General features: G+C 41.8%; 3 protein-coding genes across 3 annotated transcripts in view; 2 read left to right on the top strand and 1 right to left on the bottom strand.

Annotated features, from left to right (window-relative positions):
* The window catches only part of LOC126636106 (unconventional myosin-VIIb-like), a 47,437-nt gene extending 46,566 nt beyond the window's left edge, over window positions 1-871 (top strand). Inside the window, 1 exon segment of the mRNA XM_050307990.1 lies at window positions 729-871. Coding sequence (XP_050163947.1) covers window positions 729-812 — 84 coding nt within the window. The 3' untranslated portion in view covers window positions 813-871.
* A 1,419-nt stretch (window positions 872-2,290) lies between these two features.
* The window catches only part of LIMS2 (LIM zinc finger domain containing 2), a 31,923-nt gene continuing 12,562 nt past the window's right edge, over window positions 2,291-21,651 (bottom strand). Inside the window, exons 6-11 of the mRNA XM_050307993.1 lie at window positions 10,949-11,098; window positions 9,967-10,117; window positions 8,814-8,906; window positions 7,913-7,961; window positions 7,651-7,726; window positions 2,291-6,866 (exon numbers count right to left, since the gene is read on the bottom strand). Of these exons, the coding sequence (XP_050163950.1) occupies window positions 6,719-6,866; window positions 7,651-7,726; window positions 7,913-7,961; window positions 8,814-8,906; window positions 9,967-10,117; window positions 10,949-11,098 (667 nt within the window). The 3' untranslated portion in view covers window positions 2,291-6,718. The remainder of the gene's footprint in view (window positions 6,867-7,650; window positions 7,727-7,912; window positions 7,962-8,813; window positions 8,907-9,966; window positions 10,118-10,948; window positions 11,099-21,651) is intronic.
* Window positions 14,371-21,640, top strand: GPR17 (G protein-coupled receptor 17). The gene is made up of 2 exons (XM_050307992.1): window positions 14,371-14,449; window positions 18,486-21,640. Exon 2 carries the CDS (start codon window positions 18,525-18,527, stop codon window positions 19,554-19,556), a length of 1,032 nt encoding a protein of 343 aa, XP_050163949.1. The 5' UTR covers window positions 14,371-14,449; window positions 18,486-18,524; the 3' UTR covers window positions 19,557-21,640.

The raw sequence follows: 21,651 nt of genomic DNA, 5'->3' as shown, positions 1-21,651 counted from the left end.
AAGAAGAGTTTCCTCAACTTAGACACAACAACATCCAGTACCACTGCAGATACAAAAAGCATTCACTGCTGTGTCAATAAAACTGCCATTTAGAACTGGTTCCATGCTACATCATGCCATCTGATGCAAAGGTGTAGACACAGGACTCAAGGAAAATAGTAATTTCCCAAATTCTTCCCATACATCAAAATTCTACCCACCCGAGACATTAAGACTGCAAAACTATGTAAGAGGCTTTTTGTCTTGCATGTCTGCCTCCATCTACGCAGGAAAGTCAGCCTTGTAAGACTTTATACTTTCCAGTGAGAGGTACCAACTTCTTAACAATTGGTTTCAGACTGTCCAGAGGCTCAGAGAAGCATCACTGTATTCATATTTAATGGTAGGTTTGTAAAGATAACAAAAACATTTGTAGGCTAACTTCTCTGATGCAAAAGCCTGGATTCTTAAAATACAAGAATCTCAGAGTACAGGTCAAGCTATAGAGTGAATGAATACCCAGGAGACAGCAGAGCTATGCTCTGTAAAGTTTTGGAAATATATGAAGAGCAGAGGAAGAAATAGGTAAGTTATTACTAAAACAGTGACAAGTCATTACTAAAACAGTGACAGCTATTGAAAGAGATTAGGGAAGAACCTAAGAAGATGATAAACCAGGGAGGAAATTCCAGTTATTTTTGCTTCTGGAGCTCTCTGAGAGAGTTAAGACTTTTTTTGTTTCCTGACAGGGTTACAAAATGGACGACCTGTTAACATCCTACGTACGCCTGCTCATGAATGCTGTAAACAAGCAAAAGAACCTCCCAGCCTGAGAGTGGGGATAGAACCCATGACCTGTATTTGTGCCAAACTACCTGTAATTTCATCTCCCATAAGAAATGCCATTTAAAAATATTTATCTTGGTGATCAGTCTTCTGATCACACACTGAATGAACTGAGTTGCTGAAATATTACTATGAGAGAAGCTCAAGTGAGCATGTGCTTTCAAATGTCTGTAACACTTGTCTGTCTTAGATGCAGTATGAGAGTTTCATTCAGATTTTGGGTTAGATGGACTTTAATGTTATATGGGAGTGGGGAAACCCTATGAGGGCCTCTTATGATAGCCTGAATCTCCTCCATTCAAAGAGAGACATACATTAACAGTTGTCTTCCTTTTGGAAAGAATGACCCTTATTGTATATGCTCTTACCAAAAGCATAAAACTCCATGCATCTTTGGAAACAAAAGTAATTTTTTTTTTCTCCTATTGGAAATTCTAAGAGTGGATAGATTCAGTAGCAGATAACTGGACACTTTGAAAGGTAAGATGCTGGTTTTCATCAGGTTATGTGCTGCACGTTACAGCAGCCTAGGACAGCCAGTCACAGAATGTAACTGTACTTCCTGCATGCTGCTGAATTAGCAGGCTGTCCCCTGACTTACCATTGCCTTGGTTAAATTAAATAGTCTTCTTTCTTCTACCTTTTATAATGCTTTTGGAAATTAACACTGCTTTTACTATGCAGTTTCTAGTGAGCCTAAACTTTGAATGAGTCTGGATTTTGGGTCCATTAGTTCTAGTTGCTCCTAGTTCAAGTTACAGATGTACTATTCAGTGCAAATCAGAATTGAAGAACTCAGTCTAACAGACATCTGTTGAAAAGAGACTTTTCTACTCTATAAAAATGTTCTCAACTTGGAGTTATGCAGACATTCCTTCATGAGACAAGAACAGCTTTAATTTCTCCTGATTCTGTTTCCTGTTTAGCAGACAGTTTGAGTGGTAAAATTTGATTCAGCTCTTATGTTCATCTCTCAGACCTTTGTAGACACACAGCTTTGGTCCCATAGCAACCAGAGTGTGCTGAGTGTGTAAAGCAGATATGCACTGGGGTGGGAGCAAGAAAAAGTACTTCTCTCTTGCTCACACTGAAACATGGACATGTCTTAAAGCATTTACACCGAGTTCCTTGAGACACAATCTGGCAGTGCTGGGAAAGCAGCTCTGCCTGATCTCTCAACTTTGCCAATGGATGCACAATGGTTCCCTTGTTCCCTCAGACACGTGTGTGTGTGAAATTCAAACACCGATGGGATTTTTGTTCATGGGTGGCAGGGAAGAGCCTCACTCTGTGCATCCAAACGAGTGCCACACCTGTCAGAACAGTGATCCTTTTGCAAGCAATTAGACACTCCTGCTGTAATGTCCATTGCTGGCAATGGAAACCCTGGAGATTCAATCCTTGGAGTGGTTTTGATCTACCTGGCTATAAGTGAGGAGCATTCAATGATTCACCTGTACAGAAAGAAATTCTGCAGCCAAACTGTACTGTTCTTGGTTTTTAAATAAAGATTGCAGAAAATCAACCACAATGTCTTTTTCTTACCAAGAAACTTGAGTATTTGCTCTAGATCCACGTCACTTAAATTTATCAAGTATCTACTACAGCCTGTAAATGATCACAGCATCCCATCTGTGTACAAACACATTTTGTACACTACAGCCTCTAAAAGGATAACCCCCCTTTCTGCACACCCTCATCAAGCAACATATCACCAGAGAAGCAGCACAGATCTAAAACATGAATTCACCACAACAGTGTCTCAGGTTTGGGCAATCCCCAGGGTTCCTCAGGTGCTTTCTGGTTCATCATTGCAAATATAGTATATTTTTTAACCATACATTATGCAAATTTTTTACTTTTTTTTGTGTAAAGATTTAAAATGTATTACCTTTATTATAGGAACATAAAAAGATACAATATTACAGCATTTCAATGCACAATCACACGTTTTGATTAGACAGCACAAGCCATGTGTGATAAAATGAGAGCTCTACATGATGCAGAACCTACACCGCTCATCAAGGCCTGAACCAAGGCAGGTAGCTGCTAATTCTTTTCTCAGTCTATAACACCCTCAGCACTTAAACAGTGCTTTACAGACTAGTACAACCACATTTACTATGTTTGCCTGCAATCTATTCCTTCACCATCCAACCACTTGTGAAAAAAGTGTCAGTCATATCATCTAATACACACCATGTGACATCAGGAACCCTCTGCACCAAAGGCTGACCAACATTTGCCAACATTGCAGAGACTGCTGTAAAAATAAACACCAGGATGCAAACCCTAGAGAGCAGATTAGTTGCCATCTAGACAAGTGATTAGCATATCCTTTGAATACAAACAAGCTTCACATACTGTGCTTTCTAAAAGCAAAACCATTTTCAAGTGTACTCAGTTAATGTTAGTGATTTTAGTTATGTAGAAGTAAGAATGTAAACTATAAATGCATAGAATAAGACAACAGCTTTTAGTAAGTGTAGGCTTCTGAGCCAAGTTCAACCTGGGCATAAATCTGTACTCTCCAGTGGTGAGATACTGAGGGTGAATTTGGCTAGCAGGCTGATTTACAACAATGGAAAAAAGCATGCAGCTTATTTCTGACTGACACCTTGACTTCATTAAAAAAGAAAACAAACCTGTCAGCCTATCAACACACTAATGAGCCTGCACTATATTCTGCTTGGTTTTTAAAAAGGAGACTCAGAATTAGAGGAAGATGCATTTTTTAAAACTATTTATATTATTTTTCCTACTCCTTCAATTCCACTCTCCCACAAAAGGTATGTCAGTAATATTCACTACTGTAACTCCGCATACTGCAGGCTATAGGCAACAGAAGTATTAGAAAAATAATTGTGAAAAATTAATACTTTAGGAGATACTAAGAGAATATCATCTTCCACTAATATAGAGATCAGGGATTACTATGATTTTTCCCCCCACACTAATCCAAATCCTGGAGCCCCTGGTGGTCTAGTGGTAAGGGCGCGGCGCTGTCACCGCGGAGACCCGGGTTCGATTCCCGGTCAGGGCCACTCCCGGGCAGATGGGGCTCGTTAGCCCTTAAAGGCAACCCACCTACGTCCTGAGGACCTCGCTGCCACCGTCCAAGCTCGCTTGGCCCCGGCAGATGAACCTTAGGATTAAAGGGTGGGCTCAGTTCCGCGCACACTGTGTCTCACCTAAAAAATCCAATGCGCAGGCTGGAAGGTGGAAAGACCTTCCCCGGATCTTCGCTCGCGAAGACTGGCCATTAATCCAAATCCTAGAGAACTGAACAGCCTATCAAAGAGAATGATATAAACTCTTCCGTGAACTCTGAAGCCTACAAGGTCTGCTGAATTTCTAGAATGAGACAAGGTAAGAGCACACACTAAATCTCTACTTGCACTACAAAAGTAATTCCATTCACCTCCATATACACAATTTTCCATTGCTGAACTTGAGTGGCCACTGAAAGAGTATTACCTATTGCCTGCTAGTGACGTGGTCCTTCCCTATTTACCAGGAACGTGCTGCTCTGTGTTCCTCCACCTCCTTCCCAGGAGGGATACACAGCTGCTCAGATTCAGCACAAGGCATAGGCTGGGATTGAGATTACAGGAACAGACCGGAATGCTTTATGCTGAGGAGGATCTGCATAACCCACTGAACTGAACCTAGAGCAGCACTCCCTGTGTTTCCTGCTGTGACAAAAATGTCAACAATAGGTTTTCAGGATGGGTGTTTACAGTGGCCACACCCTACTGCACCAAAAGACATGCTCTTTGTGCCCTTAACTTAAAGTCTGTTTTAAGGCTAGTGAGAGAACAGCAAGTGTTCTCTTTTCCTAAAGCAGTGACATAAGCAGCTGCTCTTACTGGAACCTACAGAGATTGTGGCCAGGAGAGGATGGAAGAGTTTACTGTTAAAACTAGGCCTATCCCCTCATCAGTGTTACAGTGGATACAGTATAACACTAAGAAAAATTAAAGGTAACTTAGGGCAACAAAAAGCAAAGCAGATTAGGGAAACTAAGTTAGCAAAGACAGAGAGAATCTAAGAGATGGTCTGACGTGGAATTTTGATCTGCACACAGTTCACCAGGGTTTCCCACCACTGCTCTGGTATCAGGGGTGCAGTTCCATGGGTAGGAGATCCAGTAAGTGTGTTAACACAATTTTAAGGTAGATTATTGTCCAATCCAGCTGCTGCTCACACATACAAGAAATGGGGAAACTTTAACTTCTCACTAGCTAATTCACCTGGGGCTGCAGGGTGGTGCCTAGGCCCAACTGCTGTGTTCATTTGACCTATTAATCTACCCACTTTTCGGAAGGTTTAAATCATGCAAGGGACAGAAGTCCTCCAGTGCTTGTCAGCCTCACAAAAGGGCAGGCACAGCCTCAACTGTTCATGGAAAGGGATTTTCAGGTTGCTCAGCTTAGTTCACAAGAAAATACAGGGAATGCCTCCAGAGGATTCCGAAGCTCCTGTGATTATACAGCGTGCGGGTGGGCTCAGGAACAGCACTGGTGATGGCTCACCCCTAAAGAAGTATTGAGAATGTTCAAAACCAGTAAATTTCTCAGCACCTTGGGTTGTAGTAGCAGAGACAGAAGTACCAGTGAAACTTCACTGGGGATAGGCAAAACTACAGGGCAGGACTATATGCTTGAGATGTACACATTCATGATTGAGATCCTCTCTCTAAGTACACTCAGGTCTTAAGAAGAAAGGTGATGGGGCAAATCTTATTTGGGTAAAAATGTTAAGAGAAGTACTTTCTGGGGTTTTTTCCTGCATAAGACCACATTTGCTACAGACTGTAAACATTAGAAATGCCTTCATGTATTGGGCTTTCTGAAGGATGACCAACAAGCCTATACTCAGCTTGCAAATAAAGTGAGAACAGAGAAATTTAAATGCCTAAACCGGTACTATATTATCCATTTGATTTCCCTGTGCAAAGGAACAACCAAGGCTTCAGCCACACTACCTCAAGAAATATCAGCTACACCAGTGGATAGGAGGACATGCTTTGTGTTGACCAGCAGAAGCTCTGGTAGCCATGTAGAAGTAGAGAACAGAGAAAATGATGAGTGTCAATTCTAACAGAATGTTTTGTTTCCCCATAGCCATCCATCTCCTCCTCAAGGAGAACCCAACTATTCTGAAGAGGCTGACACGGCCTTGACAACTGAAATCTCCTCAGTACTGAGCACGGGAGCAGCAAAGCAAACTTGTGCTGCTGTCCCAGCACTGGGCCTAAGACACACAAGCCGGCAGTGCAGATACCAGAGCTGTTGGTTCCTGGGCCTTTCCAGTAAACCTACAAACCACAAGGACTGTACCAACACCCATATATTCTCAGAAGGAAAATGGAGAAAGACCAGAACTTTTTGCATGTAGCAAAGAGAACTTTCAGAATATTTGCCTAGGTACTAAAAAACCTAAAAATTTCTTCACCCACAGTAGGAAGAAAAATGTTGATACTTTATCTGAAAAAGAGCAAATCAGACATTTCTTCCAGCCCTACACTAAACCACTGTTTCCAAATTCCTTAGACTAAGAGGAATGGAGAGAGAAGCTGAGAGAGAAGCTTCCTCAGTTAAACTGAGGAAGGAAAGATTGTGTACAATTCCACAAAGGCAAAAAGCGCTGTTATTAGCAAATTAATAACCTGCCTGTAAACTGCTCAAGCACAAACCATACTCCTCTTTCTGCCAGTGTTAATAGACAACTGCTTGAGAAAAGGGACAGTCTAGATGCAAGCAACACTACCAGAAGCAGGGGAAGGGACTACTTATCTTTGGTTTCACTTCTTAGTAATTGCCTCTGTAATCAAGAGCTGCAGTGAGCAGCAGCTTTTGTAAAAGTGCAGTCACGAGACTGACAGACCTGTTTAAGCAGAGTTTAAATCTAGAGCTTTGGGATGGGCCTTCTTGGATGCCAGCTCTGACAACTTCTTCAGGCGTTTCTTCAGCTCCAGAGGGAATTTCTCATAGCACTTCTTGCACACAGGTTTCATGTCGAACTCCACAAATTTATTCCTTTAACACAAAGAGCAGTCATTAAAATGGTATTTGCAAGCTATATGCTTCGATAATTCAAATCTCCATGCATCCATCTGCATTTACAAAACAACTCATCATCTGGTGATGTAAGAACAGAGATTGGGTTCTTACCAGGGAACGTGGGTCTTTAGCATCCCTAGTTAAATAAGGAGCCAGGTTTTGCTATATATTTGTATGCAACAATCTAGAGCAATAATTTTGTTATTGTAGAATGCAAGTGTCACTTCAAAGGTCCTCTTTGTGATGAATTAGAGCTCCTTCATATACAAGGCCAGTGGAGCCAACCCAGCATAGCAGGATAAGTGTTTGAACCTGAGACGGGAAGAACGTAGGATTGCTTTTTCCTGTCCCTCTTCTACATATTTGAGATAAATAGCATAGTATTTTATTTCAAACTAATCTGTAGAATTTTAAATATTGTCACTGAGGGGAGCATGCAAACTTAAGGAGACATGGAGGTTGTGGGTTGTTCAGGAGAGGCAATTCCTCAAAATTCAGAGCCTTCCCTCTGTACTGCTGAATGAGTTCTCCTCTTACCCAACCTTCTTACAGAACAGATTAAGAAACAAAAATAAATCATAGAACATGCTGAATGCCAGCTCTCCTTTAATCCTGAAATCAGCGGAATTATAAGCACCTGCTCCCACAGAGAAGAGGTATACTGCTCCTCAGAGAGCCCCTGGTTCATGGCTCCCCCAGGCTGATACCCTACCTTAGGGGCAAATGTCTCACATGATCCAAAATATAAACACTGACTTACTTCAGTGTGAGCTTGATGTTGCAGGTGGAGCAGGAGAAGCAATTCACACACCAGGCCTTGTTAAGAGCTGATACCACTGCAAAAGCAAAAGCACAAAGTAAGAAGAAACTGCCAGATTACTTGAATTCAGATTTATATCCAAATTCAAATGGTGCCAGATGTGAAAACAAACACTGGTGCCTTGCAACTGTGGGACTGCAACAGCTGCATTAACAAATGGAAGGAGGACAGCAACCCAAAACAACGAGAGAACAAATCTTACCATCTCCCTCTATCACGTGGCTGCAGTTGTAGCAGACATCTCCAAAGAGCTGCACAGAAAAAGAAATAAGAACAGGAACTCATGTTGCTGACTACTCATGCTCCCCACATTATGCAGCTGGTGTGAACATTAAATCCTAACAATCCAAGAATTCCCAGATGCTGCAGTGGCCCCCAGATATACCAATTTAAATCTTCTGAATAACTTCTCATACACTTGCCAAATAGTCTATGTTCCTTTGGATCTCATACCACTAAATACTACAAAACCCTTTTTGTTGATGCCTCACACTCTACCACTGTTATGGGATCTTAAAGTCCTGTATATGTGGCAATTGAAGAAAGGTTCAGTAGAGTATAATGCTTACTGTAGACAAACATCTCCTGATGCTCAACTGTAAATACCTAAATAAAACCTAGAGCTTCTATCAAAACAGTAACACTTACCTCATTTATCTGACAGAAAATACCAAACTCATAGCTGTTCCATAGAATCATACAGAAAAAAACAGTTTGATTGGCTTTTGAAATGTAGTTTCCCATGCTTTAGGCAACATAACAGTTGTCTCAGGCCCACAGAAGAAAGTATTATCAAAGATGGCCACACAAATAGTTTAGAAGTGCAATTATAGGGATTTTAATCACAACCCATAGTCAGTGCTTTTCTCTCAATGGCACAGATTACAATCAGTATCCTCAAGTCATTTCTATTCTGTTCTCAACATTGCTTTTCCACCTACCAAGAAAAACTACTTTTTCTGTTAAATCTCACAAATTTCTTAATATTGCATTGCCTCTACAAATTCAGATTATGCAAAATCTGCACAGCTTTGCATATAAAAATGAAAAAAAAGCATTTGCCAGTCAGAGCAAGTACCTACAGCATAGATGGCAGAATTTACCTGGTTATAGTGGGTTTCACAATAAGCCAGTCCTTTTTTCTCATAGTGTCGGTGCCCCAAGAATGGCTTCTCACATTTGGCACAAACAAAATGCTGTAGAAGAAAGAAAAGACATTCCGTGGCAGACAAAGTGACTTTCCCATCACCAGGGAAAAGCTTACCCAGCTGCAAATCATGGCTTAATACATGACACTTAATGGCCCATCTCGTTTCCACCCCCTGCCGTGGGCAGGGACACCTTCCACTAGCCCAGGTTGCTCCAAGCCCTGTCCAAGCTGGCCTTGGACACTTCCAGGGATGGGGCAGCCACAGCTTCTCTGGGCAACCTGTGCCAGGGCCTCACCACCAATTCTTCCTAACATCTAATCTAAATCTACCTCTTTCTGTTTAAAACTGTTACCTCTTAATGCTTTAGTGAAGCACAGACAGGAAAATCTTTATGGAAGCAAAAGAGAAGAACAGATATTTAGTCTCTATAGTAATTAAGAATTGTATTAAAGATAGGTAGAAGACCTGCTGGAAGGACTTGGGTCTATAGTGATAGACTTGTGCACTATTATCTTGCTTGTTTCAGAGAAGAGAAACAGGAACAGAAAACATATGAATACACTTCAAATGAGCAGCAGCATCTCTCTCAGTTCAAGCCCTACGAGGCTTAAATGACAGAAATCAGAAATCACTAAAAAATTTCAGAGCAGGTTGTGATGACTCAGTTGAAAGTTATAGAAACAATGAGCTGAAAAGGCAGTAGGAATTGCACTGGCTCTGTTTGCAGCAGGAATTCCAACACATGTATCTATCTACCTGTTAACTGTGATTGGAAAGGATGTATCTCAAGTACCTCATAGCAAATATGGAAATTTATTCGTAAGTAAACGCTGTTCAGTGAATCATATTCTGCAAGAATCTTTACAATGCAACTCAGGCATTTTAAAAATAAGGTTATTACTGCTGCAAAAGCATAGCTTTCCTGATGGCCCTGCTGCAATGATACCCAAAGGTGAAGACAGTCTGAAACATAAGCAATTTGGTTTTGTCTGAATTCATACATTACACATCACCTACATGTCTACAGCTTTCAAACAGCACTAGGAAAATTTATCCTTTCCCAAACTGGCTCTTGAAGGCAGTTTCAGATTCAGAGAGGCCTCACCTCAACGTGCCACTGCTTTCCCAGGGCATTGACCACTCTCCCCTCGATGGGCCTGCGGCAGGCCCCACAGATGGGGATCCCCATCTTGTCATGGCAGGGCAGGCAGTACAGCTCTCCCTTCAGCTCCCGGGCCTCGGCAGTCAGCTCCTTCCTGAAAACACAAACATTCCCTGAAGTAAGAACACTGAGGGAAGCTCTTAAATGCCCAGGATGAAGTTTTGGAAGATTAAACTGGAACGTTAACTTAGGCAATGTTCATGCTACAAATGCAGGGTCATTAAGCTCGTGAAATACAGTTATTGTCAACTCATCTTTCTCAAACTGCTTTCTCAGTTTGCCAGACAAGAACATATGTAGAACATCACGTCTTCAGCTACAAACCCTTGCAGAAATACAAGGTGCACTTACACATGGAACAAGACAGTGCCATGCTAAGACCTGAGCTGTCTCTGAATGGGAGAGCTCAGGTACAAGAACTATCCTAGCAGTGCTCAACCCTGAGTCACTTGCACTGTTACCCCATCTAGGGCTGTACTGTGCCCCAATTATACTGCATTTGTGGCAAAGTAAATCAGGTCAGACAGCATGGTAATAGTCTGAACACTGACACAGCTCTCTTTTTTTTTTTTTTTTTTTCCTATCCAGGAATTCAAACGAAACTGTTTTGAATAGCCTGATAACTGCTGTCTTTGGACAACACTGCTATGGTAATCTGCACACTGCCTTTCAGGCAAGCTCGTACCTAGGAAATATTTTCATTATAAAGTAGTGTCATTCAAGGTTAGAATAAGAGAACATCGAATGGCAAAATAAAACTAAAGCTTCTGTAGGCTTTCCAAATTTATTCCGATTTTTCCTCACCCAATTTCTGTTTGTTCAACGATGTGAAGGTAACAAAGTTCACACCTTGGGAAGGACTGCACTGCTGACTGAACTGTTCGTCTCTGTTCTTTTTTGTCAGAGTTTACAGATGAGAACATACCCACAGTGGGTGCAGTTGAAGTGATCTGGATGGTAGGAATCATTTCTAAACATCAGAGGCTGCTCATCAATTATCAAGTGGCACTTCTGACAGATGTACTTGCCCAGTCCCTTGGCTTTTTCACGGTTATGGCAGGGCCTGCACAGATGCCTGATTGAACAAAGTAAAGAAAATAAAGTATTAAAAAATGCTTTCTCTTAAAACAACATACAATTCATACTGCAGGAAGTACTTTATTTATTACAAGTGTCTTCCAAGGTCAGACTAAACATAATTCACTTTGGTATCCAGTATTTCACATCAGTTGCACAGAGAAGAATATGTGGATAGAGCAGTCACAGAGTATTTCCTTAGAATACTCCTTCAACATTCACTGATTTACATCACATCAGGGATATCACATAATTATTCTTCTAGGTATCCTTTCTAACACTTTGGATCTTTTTTGAGAGCTGGGCAAGGAAAGATGGCAATACACTCTATTACTAACTGTGGGATCCAAGCATAACAGAGGCACTACAGCACTGGGAGGGAGTCGAGGACAGAGAACAAGAAGTATTAAACCAAAGTGCATTGCTTGCATGCCTTTACCATGGCTGGATTCCTCAGTCTTCAATAGCCAGGACAAACAAGAAAAAATTGAATGCTGGGTCTTTGACCTACAAATTCCTTTTAGTCCTAAGTTAAAGAAAATAAAGAACTATGCAATTTGCAATTTTGTATGGTAAATGCAACTGTGTTCCTATCACATGTTCTAGAACACATTACAAGTACATCCCTGAACAGGTAGATAAAGCAAATTCCTGGTAGAAGAACTCAGAAAAAAAGGCATAAAAAAATTTGTGTAAAGGCTGATGAAACCCACCAGTTTTATTCCAATATTTAGGAGCTCTGAGGAGAAGCTGTTCAGTTTACTGGCCTATTACCTAACCCTCTAGCTGCAATGCTGCGTGCTGGGAACAATTTATGATAAAACAAACATGGCAGAGAAAATACTTCTGTGGGTTGCTTTGTCCCAAAACTAACAAGCCTGCTTAATTCCTTTCACTGTATTATCACTATGTCAAACACTTGCTGAGATTTACAGGTGTCACATGAAAAGGTGGGAGTTTAGATTTTTGCCTGTCAGTACCCCCAGGAAAGTCAAGACCTTGGTGTCCAACAGTGTGTCAGTGTCTTGTAACGAGACCCTTCACCAACAGATTCACAAGGTTGGAGGGTACTTCGACCACCCTTTTAGGGGGTGCTCAACAGAGCCAAGACCCCTCAGCAGGCCCTGCCAAGGTGTTTTCCGCTGCCAGCAACTGCAAAGACTCACCTGAACAGTTCACAGAATAATAATAATAATGGCCAGTCTTCTCGAGCAAAGATCCGGGGAAGGTCTTTACACCTTCCAGCCTGCGCATTGGATTTTTTAGGTGAGACACAGTGTGCGCGGAACTGAGCCCACCCTTTAATCCTAAGGTTCATCTGCCGGGGCCAAGTGAGCTTGGACGGTGGCAGCGAGGTCCTTAGGACGTAGATGGATTGCCTTTTTTTTTAAGGGTTAACGAGCTCCATCAGCCCAGGAGTTGCCCTGACCGGGAATCGAACCCGGGTCTCGGTGGTGACAGCGCCGCCCCCTTACCACTAGACCACCAGGGACTCCTCACAGAATAACCCTCTTCATTAATACAAATTGTGACACATTAATAACGTTTGAAGGTTGTTGGTGATAGTTTCTAACTGCAAAAATATCTACTGATACATATATTAAGCAAGCACAAGCTCTGATACCAAGCAATCTACTAACGTGCTATGGGGTGAGCACAAACACAAGTTCTAGTCCTAAAAGCAGCATTTAATGCATATAGAGTATAATTTTCAAACAAGGCATTCCTCTGGGGAGGGAAGATGGACTCAGTCCATCAACTAATCCCAGCAGTTTCAGTGAAGGTCTTCTCCTGCTTTCCCCCTATCCCCAGCTTACTTTTATACTAATTTTTTTATGTTTGGGTGAAGTTTGCATGGCTCTAGTCATAAAGACCTTTTATTTCTGACTGGTGTACCTAGTGGGAGGGGCGGCATCTGAGAAGGGGCTTCGACATGGTAGTTGGCTTGAGCAGCAGAACACCTTGATTTTCCCTTATCAGACAGGTATTGTACAGTCTCAGTACCACAATGTTCTCCCATTCTGCTGGGATTTGAATGGAGGAGGGCTATGTAGTCTCCACTTCGTTTCACACTCCATTATGTTTCTCTGAGCAGATGTTCACTGTTGTATTGGGGAGCATCTCGACCTCAGTCTGTCCAGGCAGTTGCAACTGCTTTTTACCCTAGAATTCTGAATCTCCTCTAGATTTAACCCTATCCATCATCCCACAACAGGTCATTCTCAAAACACACCAGACAAAAGGAAAAGTTCAAACGGAAAGGGCAGAGTTACAGGTGAAGCAGTGTGTTCTTCCTCCAAAATTCTGCTGTGATGAATCACCCTTAGATCTGTAAAATGGGGGTAAGAACACAACACAGATGTTGTTGTGAGACCTCAAACATTTATGACCCTCAACTGGCAGGCGCCTGCCTAAGTGCTAAGTATCGTTATTATTCTCTCCAAATCTGAGTCCTCCTCTCAGCAACTGTCTCTGTCCAGGGCTGGAACTACTGTTTGCCCAGACAGAGTGCAGAAAAAAGCAGACAGCACCCCATTATAGGGAAATATGCAGCTGTGCTCATCTCAGCATAATGGCATCGATTTTATTCGGCACTGTCAAATGCAGAGTAATTATACAGGGCAGGACATGGGGACCCCGAAGCAAGTGTCCTGAAAGAGACCCCTCTCATTCAGCTGAATGAGATGCCTTCAGCCATTTGCACTGATAAACCATTATCAACCCCCTCCCCACTCACAAACCCTCTGCCCTCCCATAGACCCTCCTCTATTGCAGGCAAAGGGAAGTGTTGGACAGGCTAAGCTGTTGCCATAGCAGCCTCCCTTCACCCTCTACCCCTCCCCACTCCCACCATTATGGAATTATCCCATTCTGAAATGTCCTGTTGTGTCTATTAATACTAGATTTCCCACAAACAATGCTTCTCTCCACCCTCCTAAAATAATCAAGGGACTCCAAGGAGTCTGTGTTCACGGCTGGGAGTTCAGTAGCAGCCTTCAGTAAGCACCATGAACACTGCAATATTCATGCAGGATATTCATATCTATACCAGCAGCAGCACCCCCAGTGCCAAGAGCTCAGCTGGGATGAATTCTGCTCTTCAGTGCTGGGGTTTCCTCTCCCCTGCTCTGTTGTGGGACTGAGCTGATAATGCACTATCAGAGTGAGGAGGACACTATATAGAGGACCTCCCTCTCCACCCTCAGCAACTCCACAACTGTGCACTCTTTTGGAATCATCTTGTTTTCTCCGTTCTGCTTCTACTTGGTTTGCTGTCGCCAGGAGGAGTTCCTTGAGACTTTCCCCAAAAGGACCCTACACTCCACCCACAGGACTGCACTGTAAAGAGGTAAGAGACAATTCTGTTAGAAGGGGCTTTAGGAGCTTTCTTCTTTCAGGAGCATTTTTTAGGACTTTCCTAATGTCATTAGTTCTAGCTAGTGAGGAGCAAAGACACACATGCTGAGATGGCTGAATATAGTGGAAATGTCTGAATCTAAGAATAGGCAGCATTTTTTGAATTTCAAAGATTAATTTCCTTGTCTTTCTTTACATCGCTCCTTCAAAACAAAAACTTCCCAAACTTTTGTGCCTAATGTATATCCATTTGTGCCAGCTGTATGGTATGTCCAGTGCTCTCTGACACTGCTTTGGTGCTCACAAAAACCAACTATTTCAGCTGAAGGGTGGTGATCTCAGCAGGGAATGATTTTCAGGAGAATAACTTCAGTCAGAGGCAGATTAATTCTAATGAAAAGTACTTTGAGTGAAAGGTAGGAGACACCCCCATTTGACAAGACACTAAATCCATAATCATAACAAAGCACAAAGCAGTGTAATCACAAACCAGAAACTACACTAGCTGGGGGCAAGAAGAGGAATTTCTGATATCCACCACAAACCCTAACGCAGAGTTCATATTTATCTGCAGTGGGTGTTCTAACAGAGCTCCAAACTAGCCAGGTAATGAACTTACGGTGACCTAAAGATTTCTTCTGCTAGTTAATTGTTTCATTAATGACAGATGGAGCATCTGCTGTGAGAGTGACTGTGTTATGTCCACGCTGACAGCCTTGTGGATTGTTATCTTGTTTCTGAGCAGAGGAGAAACAGGGCATAAAATACGGTCAGTGTGCATACACTTGGAATGAGCAGTGACATCCCATTACAGCTCAGCCCTGGGAGGCCTGGGATAATGGCTCCTTCCAAAATAGTGCTCTGTTTAGCAACATGTAAATCACTAAATATTCACACAGCAACAAGAGTGCAACCCAGGCGGAAATTACTGGATAATGAGCCAGACTCCTAAAGGAGTTTTCTGTCTGTGAAGTCAAAGCCTCTTGCACTATATAGCTCGACACAAATTACACATTCTAGGTAATTTGGGAATGTTTCTCTTCGCATTTATATAGACTAGTACAACAGGCTTTCTAGGACTCCAAGTGCTTTTTTTGGTAAGCATAAAAAAACCAAAAAAGGAAGTAAAAAAACCCCTAAAAACACTTATTTTAAATTGATAGGATAAACCCAAGAAAAATAGAAGTGGGACTGCACATAACAGCAGGGGGCTTTCAGCACTCTCTACAGAACACGCTGGTCAGAGAATGATTACTTTTATAAAATTGTAGCATTTTGTTGAAAACATAAATTCTAAAAATAAGATCAACAATTAATTCTAGTGACATCGGCTTTTTTCCCAACCTACTCAAGTGCTACACCACAGTTTTCACCAAATAAGCAGAATTGTAAAATACATAAAAGCTTTAATTAAAATTTCCTTCTATTTTAAAACATAAACAAAATGAGAAGGAGGACCACTTCCCTTTTCTGTGATTTCTAATCAGACAGTGAAAAATATCTACCTTGCTCTCAAAAGTAAATTGGGTAACAGCAACTCTCCTACGAAGGCACTCATTTGCAAAGACTGAATTTATTTCAATTCTATCATTAGTTCTAAGCCTCTCTCTTCCTGATGCTGACATAGTGGGCTTCTTAGACAGCTCTGACATTCTCCTTTTTCCTGCAACCCACAGCATTTTGCACTGAAAGCATGTCTGGATAGAAATCCATGGCAGACCCAACGCTGCCAGCAGTGAGGCTAAAACTCTCAGCTTTCAAGTCTTGCCTATTCCAAGTCTGGCACTGAAACTCAGATGAACCTGAATCTCGAAGATCCTCCTTAGAAACTCAGCTCAACCAGAATCTGTTCAATGTATCGTGCTACTAAAGCCCTAATTAGTTTGCAAATGCAAAACTCTGCTTACTGCTTCTCTTCCTGAACTGAATCAAATCATTTCAGTAAGACAAGAGCCATCCCAGGCTGTTCCATTGGACAACCCTTGCCTTTGCCTTTTCAGTAGCTCCAAGGCAGCATTTACTGCTTGCTCAGGTGTCACAACCACAGATAAAGTTTAGCCATCAGACCACCCCACCACTGACAGGTGTGTACAAAAACATTGCCTGATGACACTTTTTGCAGATGAAAAGCGTAATTAAACAATGGGTCTGACACAAAAAAAGGCTTAATAGCAAGAACATGAGGTGATGGGCACTGTTGTAAATTAACAGTAAAAAGGCATGGTCTCGTGTTTCTCCTTTGGTATGGAACACAAAAACACATACCTAAACTAATTCCATCCAGGGAGGACAAGTATTTGAGTTAACATTACCATCACATACAAACTTCAAACTCTTGTGTTCAAGAATACTTTTGAGTTTTACCTTGTAAGGGACAAATGAACACCAGAAACAAAAAGTTGCAGGCTTCTCTGCAAACCCATGAGCTTCATACAAAAAACCTGCAACAGGGCATTTTCCTTTAGTACATGAAAGCAGGATTTCCCATGTATTTTTAGGGATAAAATGTCTCTTGGACATAAGGGTTGTACAGTCTTCCTTGCACATGCAGTTGCAAGTAATGGCAAGACAATAACTTGTTATTAAGACTCAAATCTGGAAGGATATCCAGGCAATGCATGGAGTAAGAAGGGCCCTCTGTGGCCATAGGAAGAAATTTCAATTTCTAAATTTCATTCAGTCCCCCTTCTGTTATTTTGTCTCTTCAACTGTGAATCAAACAGAAACAGTCCAGCACATTAATCTCTAGCTACTTGCACTTTTCTGTTCACCTGAAAGTAACAGCAACCAAACAAAAGATTAATTATCTTGGAATTCTGCTTACATTTTCTAATATATTTGTCCTTAATCCCATTTCAGTTTCTTGATTATTCCAATATTTTTAGACATCTGAATAATGAGCTATGTTGGGAAGCTGGATGCACTGTATATTGGATATATTTAAAGACATATTGAGTAACATGGAGAAATGGTTGGTCAGTACAAAATGCAACAGTTAATTACAATGGAGGTACTGCTGCACACACTGTAACACCTCTGAGGAATCCAAGAAACAGAGACAATGCTGGAATTTCAGATGGTCTGCATTTCCCCACCCACTGATGAACAATGTATAAAAAGCCATGGGGAGGTACCCAGAAAAATCTTATCACTTTTTGCTGATGCTGTTCAGGACGCTGCAAACACAGACTGGCAAAGCTAAGCTCAGTTTTACTAAGCTGCTACTTGGAAAAGGCCCTGAATAAGCTACATGGAGTTTAGACTTTTGAGGGAGAGCTATGCTGGGGGAGAAAAGCTGCAGGGAAGGATGGCACTTTGACAGGTGATTGACAGCATGGGCATTATTAATAACCTTTAGGTCAATTCAGTGTCAAATAGGATATTGCTACCTATCTGAAAACTTTCCAGCTGTACTGGAAATTTGCCTTAAATACAAGACTTTAGACTAAATAATCCTCAAAGATTTGCAGGAACCCTGCAGATTTTTTTAATAACAGCAATACCTGACCTGTCTTGCACCTCTTCTAGGAACAAGAACATGCAGATATTCTAAACCAGGTCACCTTACAACATACACCTGTGCTCAGAAAAGCTTACTCATTAGGAGCCCTTCAGTCTTGAATCAGGATTTCAAAGTAAAACATGGCAAATACTTTCTAGCTTGACATACAGAACTCACTTCCACTCCTCTTAACTAGACACAAGCACCTCACTACTTGGTTATACAACTGACCTTGCACAGGTTGGAGAAAGCTCGTCACCAGCTGGCCACAGTTCTTTATTAAGGTTCCCTCCACAGGAATTACTGGTCTAGAAAACCTAGCCAGGCAGGGGGTATTCACTATTTTAATATAAGGGTTTATACTCAGATTGACCTGTCACATTAAACACCAATACTAGCAAACAGGAGACACCACTGATTTCAATGTGTAGTTTTTTGGGTGTTTTGTTGGGTTTTTTTTGGGCTGGTTGTTGGTTTGTTCCACAAACCCAGGCTCTTTTGTAATATACTGTCTTCATTCTTTCAGGTTTAGGGTGGTTTTTTTCCTTCAAAACCGTGGGGAAAAATGAATAGCCCAGCAGATTCAAGCCCACTCTTCAATTGCTCAAATCAATCAAATTTTGCTCTGGAAACATCAGAGCAATGTGGCAAAGAGACACACATGGAGAACATCCTTTTTGCCACTTTCTACTTCCTGGACTTCATCCTGGCTTTTGCTGGCAATGCCCTGGCTCTTTGGCTCTTCGTTCGGGACCAGAAGTCAGGCACACCTGCCAACATTTTCCTGATGCATCTTGCTGTGGCTGACCTGTCCTTTGTGCTGGTACTTCCCACCCGGCTGGTGTACCATTTTTCTGGTAACCACTGGCCGTTTGGTGAGATCCCCTGCAGACTCACCGGCTTCCTTTTCTACCTCAACATGTATGCCAGTATCTACTTCCTCATGTGCATCAGCATCGACCGCTTCCTGGCCATTGTGCACCCTGTGAAGTCCATCAAGCTCCGCAGGTCCCGATACGCCCACGTGGCATGTGCCTTTCTGTGGGTCATTGTTGGGGTGGCAATGGCACCTCTGCTGCTCAGCGTGCAGACAGTCCAGATGAAGAACACAACCGTCTGCCTGCAGCTCTACAGAGAAAAGGCCTCACGTCACGCCCTCGTGTCCTTAGCAGTGGCGTTCACCTTCCCCTTCGTTACCACAGTGACCTGCTACTTACTCATCATCCGAAGCCTGAAGAGTGGGAACAGAGTTGAGAAACACCTGAAGGAGAAAGCTGTCAAAATGATTATCATGGTCCTGATGATCTTTCTGATTTGCTTTGTACCTTATCACGTCAATCGCTACATTTATATCCTCCACTACAACGGGACCAAGACTTCCTGTGACACACAGCGTATCCTGGCCCTCAGCAACCGTGTCACCTCCTGCCTCACCAGTCTCAACGGGGCCTTGGACCCAGTCATGTATTTTTTCGTAGCTGAGAAATTCCGTGAGGCCTTGTGCAATCTGTTTTGCATTAAAAAGGCTGTAATGCTGCCTCAAACCTACGAGGGTAAGACAAATGAAAGCTCACTAAGTGCTAAATCTGAACTGTGAACATGACTCTTGTCACTGCTTTGACTTAAGGACACTCTCTTCCACCAAAAGAAGCTGAGAGCACAAACAGGTAGTGAGACAGTCCACACAGAGTCAAACTCATCCCAAGAAGGGAAGTTCTGTTGGTTTTGTGGGACTGCAATTAGCAAGAACTCCTCTGACAACACAGATCACATGTGCTTGTCTTACTGAAACTGCAGACAGAAAGACAGTACTACTGATTTCCAAGATGTGAAACTGAGGGTCGAGCACTTAGGAATAGGGAAAGGGGCAAAGAAGAAAATGGACCTTTTTTGATTTTTTTCAAAGAACTTAATCCCAAAGCACTCAGTAACAACTCTTCTTCTGCACAGTGCATACAGCCTTTTATAAAATTTCATATTGTGCCAGCAGTAGAGATCCACTGCTGAGACAGACCTGCCTGATGAGAAACAACACCCTAGCACATCTTGCCCAAGTCTCCAAATTCAAAGCATTTATATATAGTGGAGATAAAATTGGTACTAAATGATGACAAGATTAAAAAAAAAAAAAAAGACCAAAAGCTGCAATGAACCTAGCCTGGACTGAATTAAGACAAGGACTTACAATGTGGGGGGTTTTAATTTTTCCCAGCGTTCAGAGCTGGAGATGAGCACAAAACTTCCCACTACCTTCGCTATCTGCACTCTGCATGGTCTCAAAGCTGCAGACAGCGGCTGGACAACATTAATACACTGCCTCTTTTATGTAGTTCCCCACAAAACCCCAGAAATCCTGATAACCCTCAAACTGCAGGGTGGAAAAGGGCTGTTTAGGAACACAGCATTCATGTTTGCTACAGAGTGAATTGTAAAAGTATGAACCCAAATGGCAGAAGTGAAGAAAAGTAAGTGCTTGAAGAAGCGAAGTCTACTTGGTCCAGAAGAGATTCCTATCTTTTAGATGGTTTACAACTTTTTTGTGACTTATCTAGCGAGACTATTCCTTCCCTGTGGATAGTGCAGGGATTATCTTTATTTTCACTAATACAAACTGCATCATGCAGAATATGCTTGGAAATGACAGGCAGACTAGAGAAGACCAGGTACTGTAAGAAGGGTGAAAAAGAATGCAAGAGTTTCCAATATTTACTAGAAGACTGTTTCAATGCTATGGAGATAAATATTTTAGGAAATCACGTGACAGGTGAAATACATTTTTATAGCTCTTTACCACTGTAGATTCGGCCCACAAATTATGAAGACAGACATACTTTATCTTGCTTCAACTGCTTCAATCCTAACCACTTTCCCAAAACGCCTTAAGTGCTATCCCAACAGCCCATTCTAACAAGCTTAGGTGTCAAAGAAAAATCAATTATGCCCAGCTCCAACTGGCACAAAGGCACAGAAATTGCATACAGAATGGAAGAGAAGAGGGAGTTGAGAGGACTCCCTGATGGACAACATACAAGTATATAACCTTTCCTTCCTTTCTTCACCATTTAGTTAGTGAAAATATAAACTCTAGGATAAACTACTCGGCTTTGCTCATGACATATGAAAGCTTAAAATTAACTCGGAATTGTGCACTGTCTGCTAATTGCTGGATTGTTTTATTTTCTTATCATGGAATGCTTTTGTATAAGCTCTCTTTTGTATTTTTATTTCCTACTTTTTAATTAAATGTATCAATCAACATCTACGACTCATTTTTATATTTCTGTATATAAAATGAATGATTTCTGAAGACCAGTGAAATCACAAGCTGAACAGACTGCTGTGATCATCATGTTATTCTCTTGGCCTTCTTTTATATCCTGATTTCCTGCTCAGCAGCTTAGTTGCTAAACAGCCTGCCCGGGATCACATAATCCCTTTTTCTCATGTATCTTCCTTCTGCCTGAAATCCCTTTCTTTTCCAGAACCCACCCACCACCTACTAAAATTTGAGTTTCTACATATTTCATTGGATGAAGAACACTGTTCTTCATTCCATTTCTCATATAAAAGGTTATTCCTTAAAGCTTCTCCTGTACCTTTCCAAGCTTTTTGTCCGTGTACAACTAACTGACCATCTCACTGCTGTATCAATAACACACTGATAAAACTTTCCAAGCTCCTTCTCTATCTTT

The sequence above is a fragment of the Myiozetetes cayanensis genome, unplaced genomic scaffold, assembly GCF_022539395.1.
Source record: "Myiozetetes cayanensis isolate MyiCay16 unplaced genomic scaffold, myiCay2020 scf13, whole genome shotgun sequence".
NCBI lineage: Eukaryota > Metazoa > Chordata > Aves > Passeriformes > Tyrannidae > Myiozetetes > Myiozetetes cayanensis.
This window is presented reverse-complemented; position numbering and strand designations above follow the sequence as displayed.

Coding starts and splice junctions, on each gene's coding strand:
- GPR17 (XM_050307992.1), top strand. CDS start 18,525: ATGAATAGCCCAGCAGATTCAAGCCCACTCTTCAATTGCTCAAATCAA.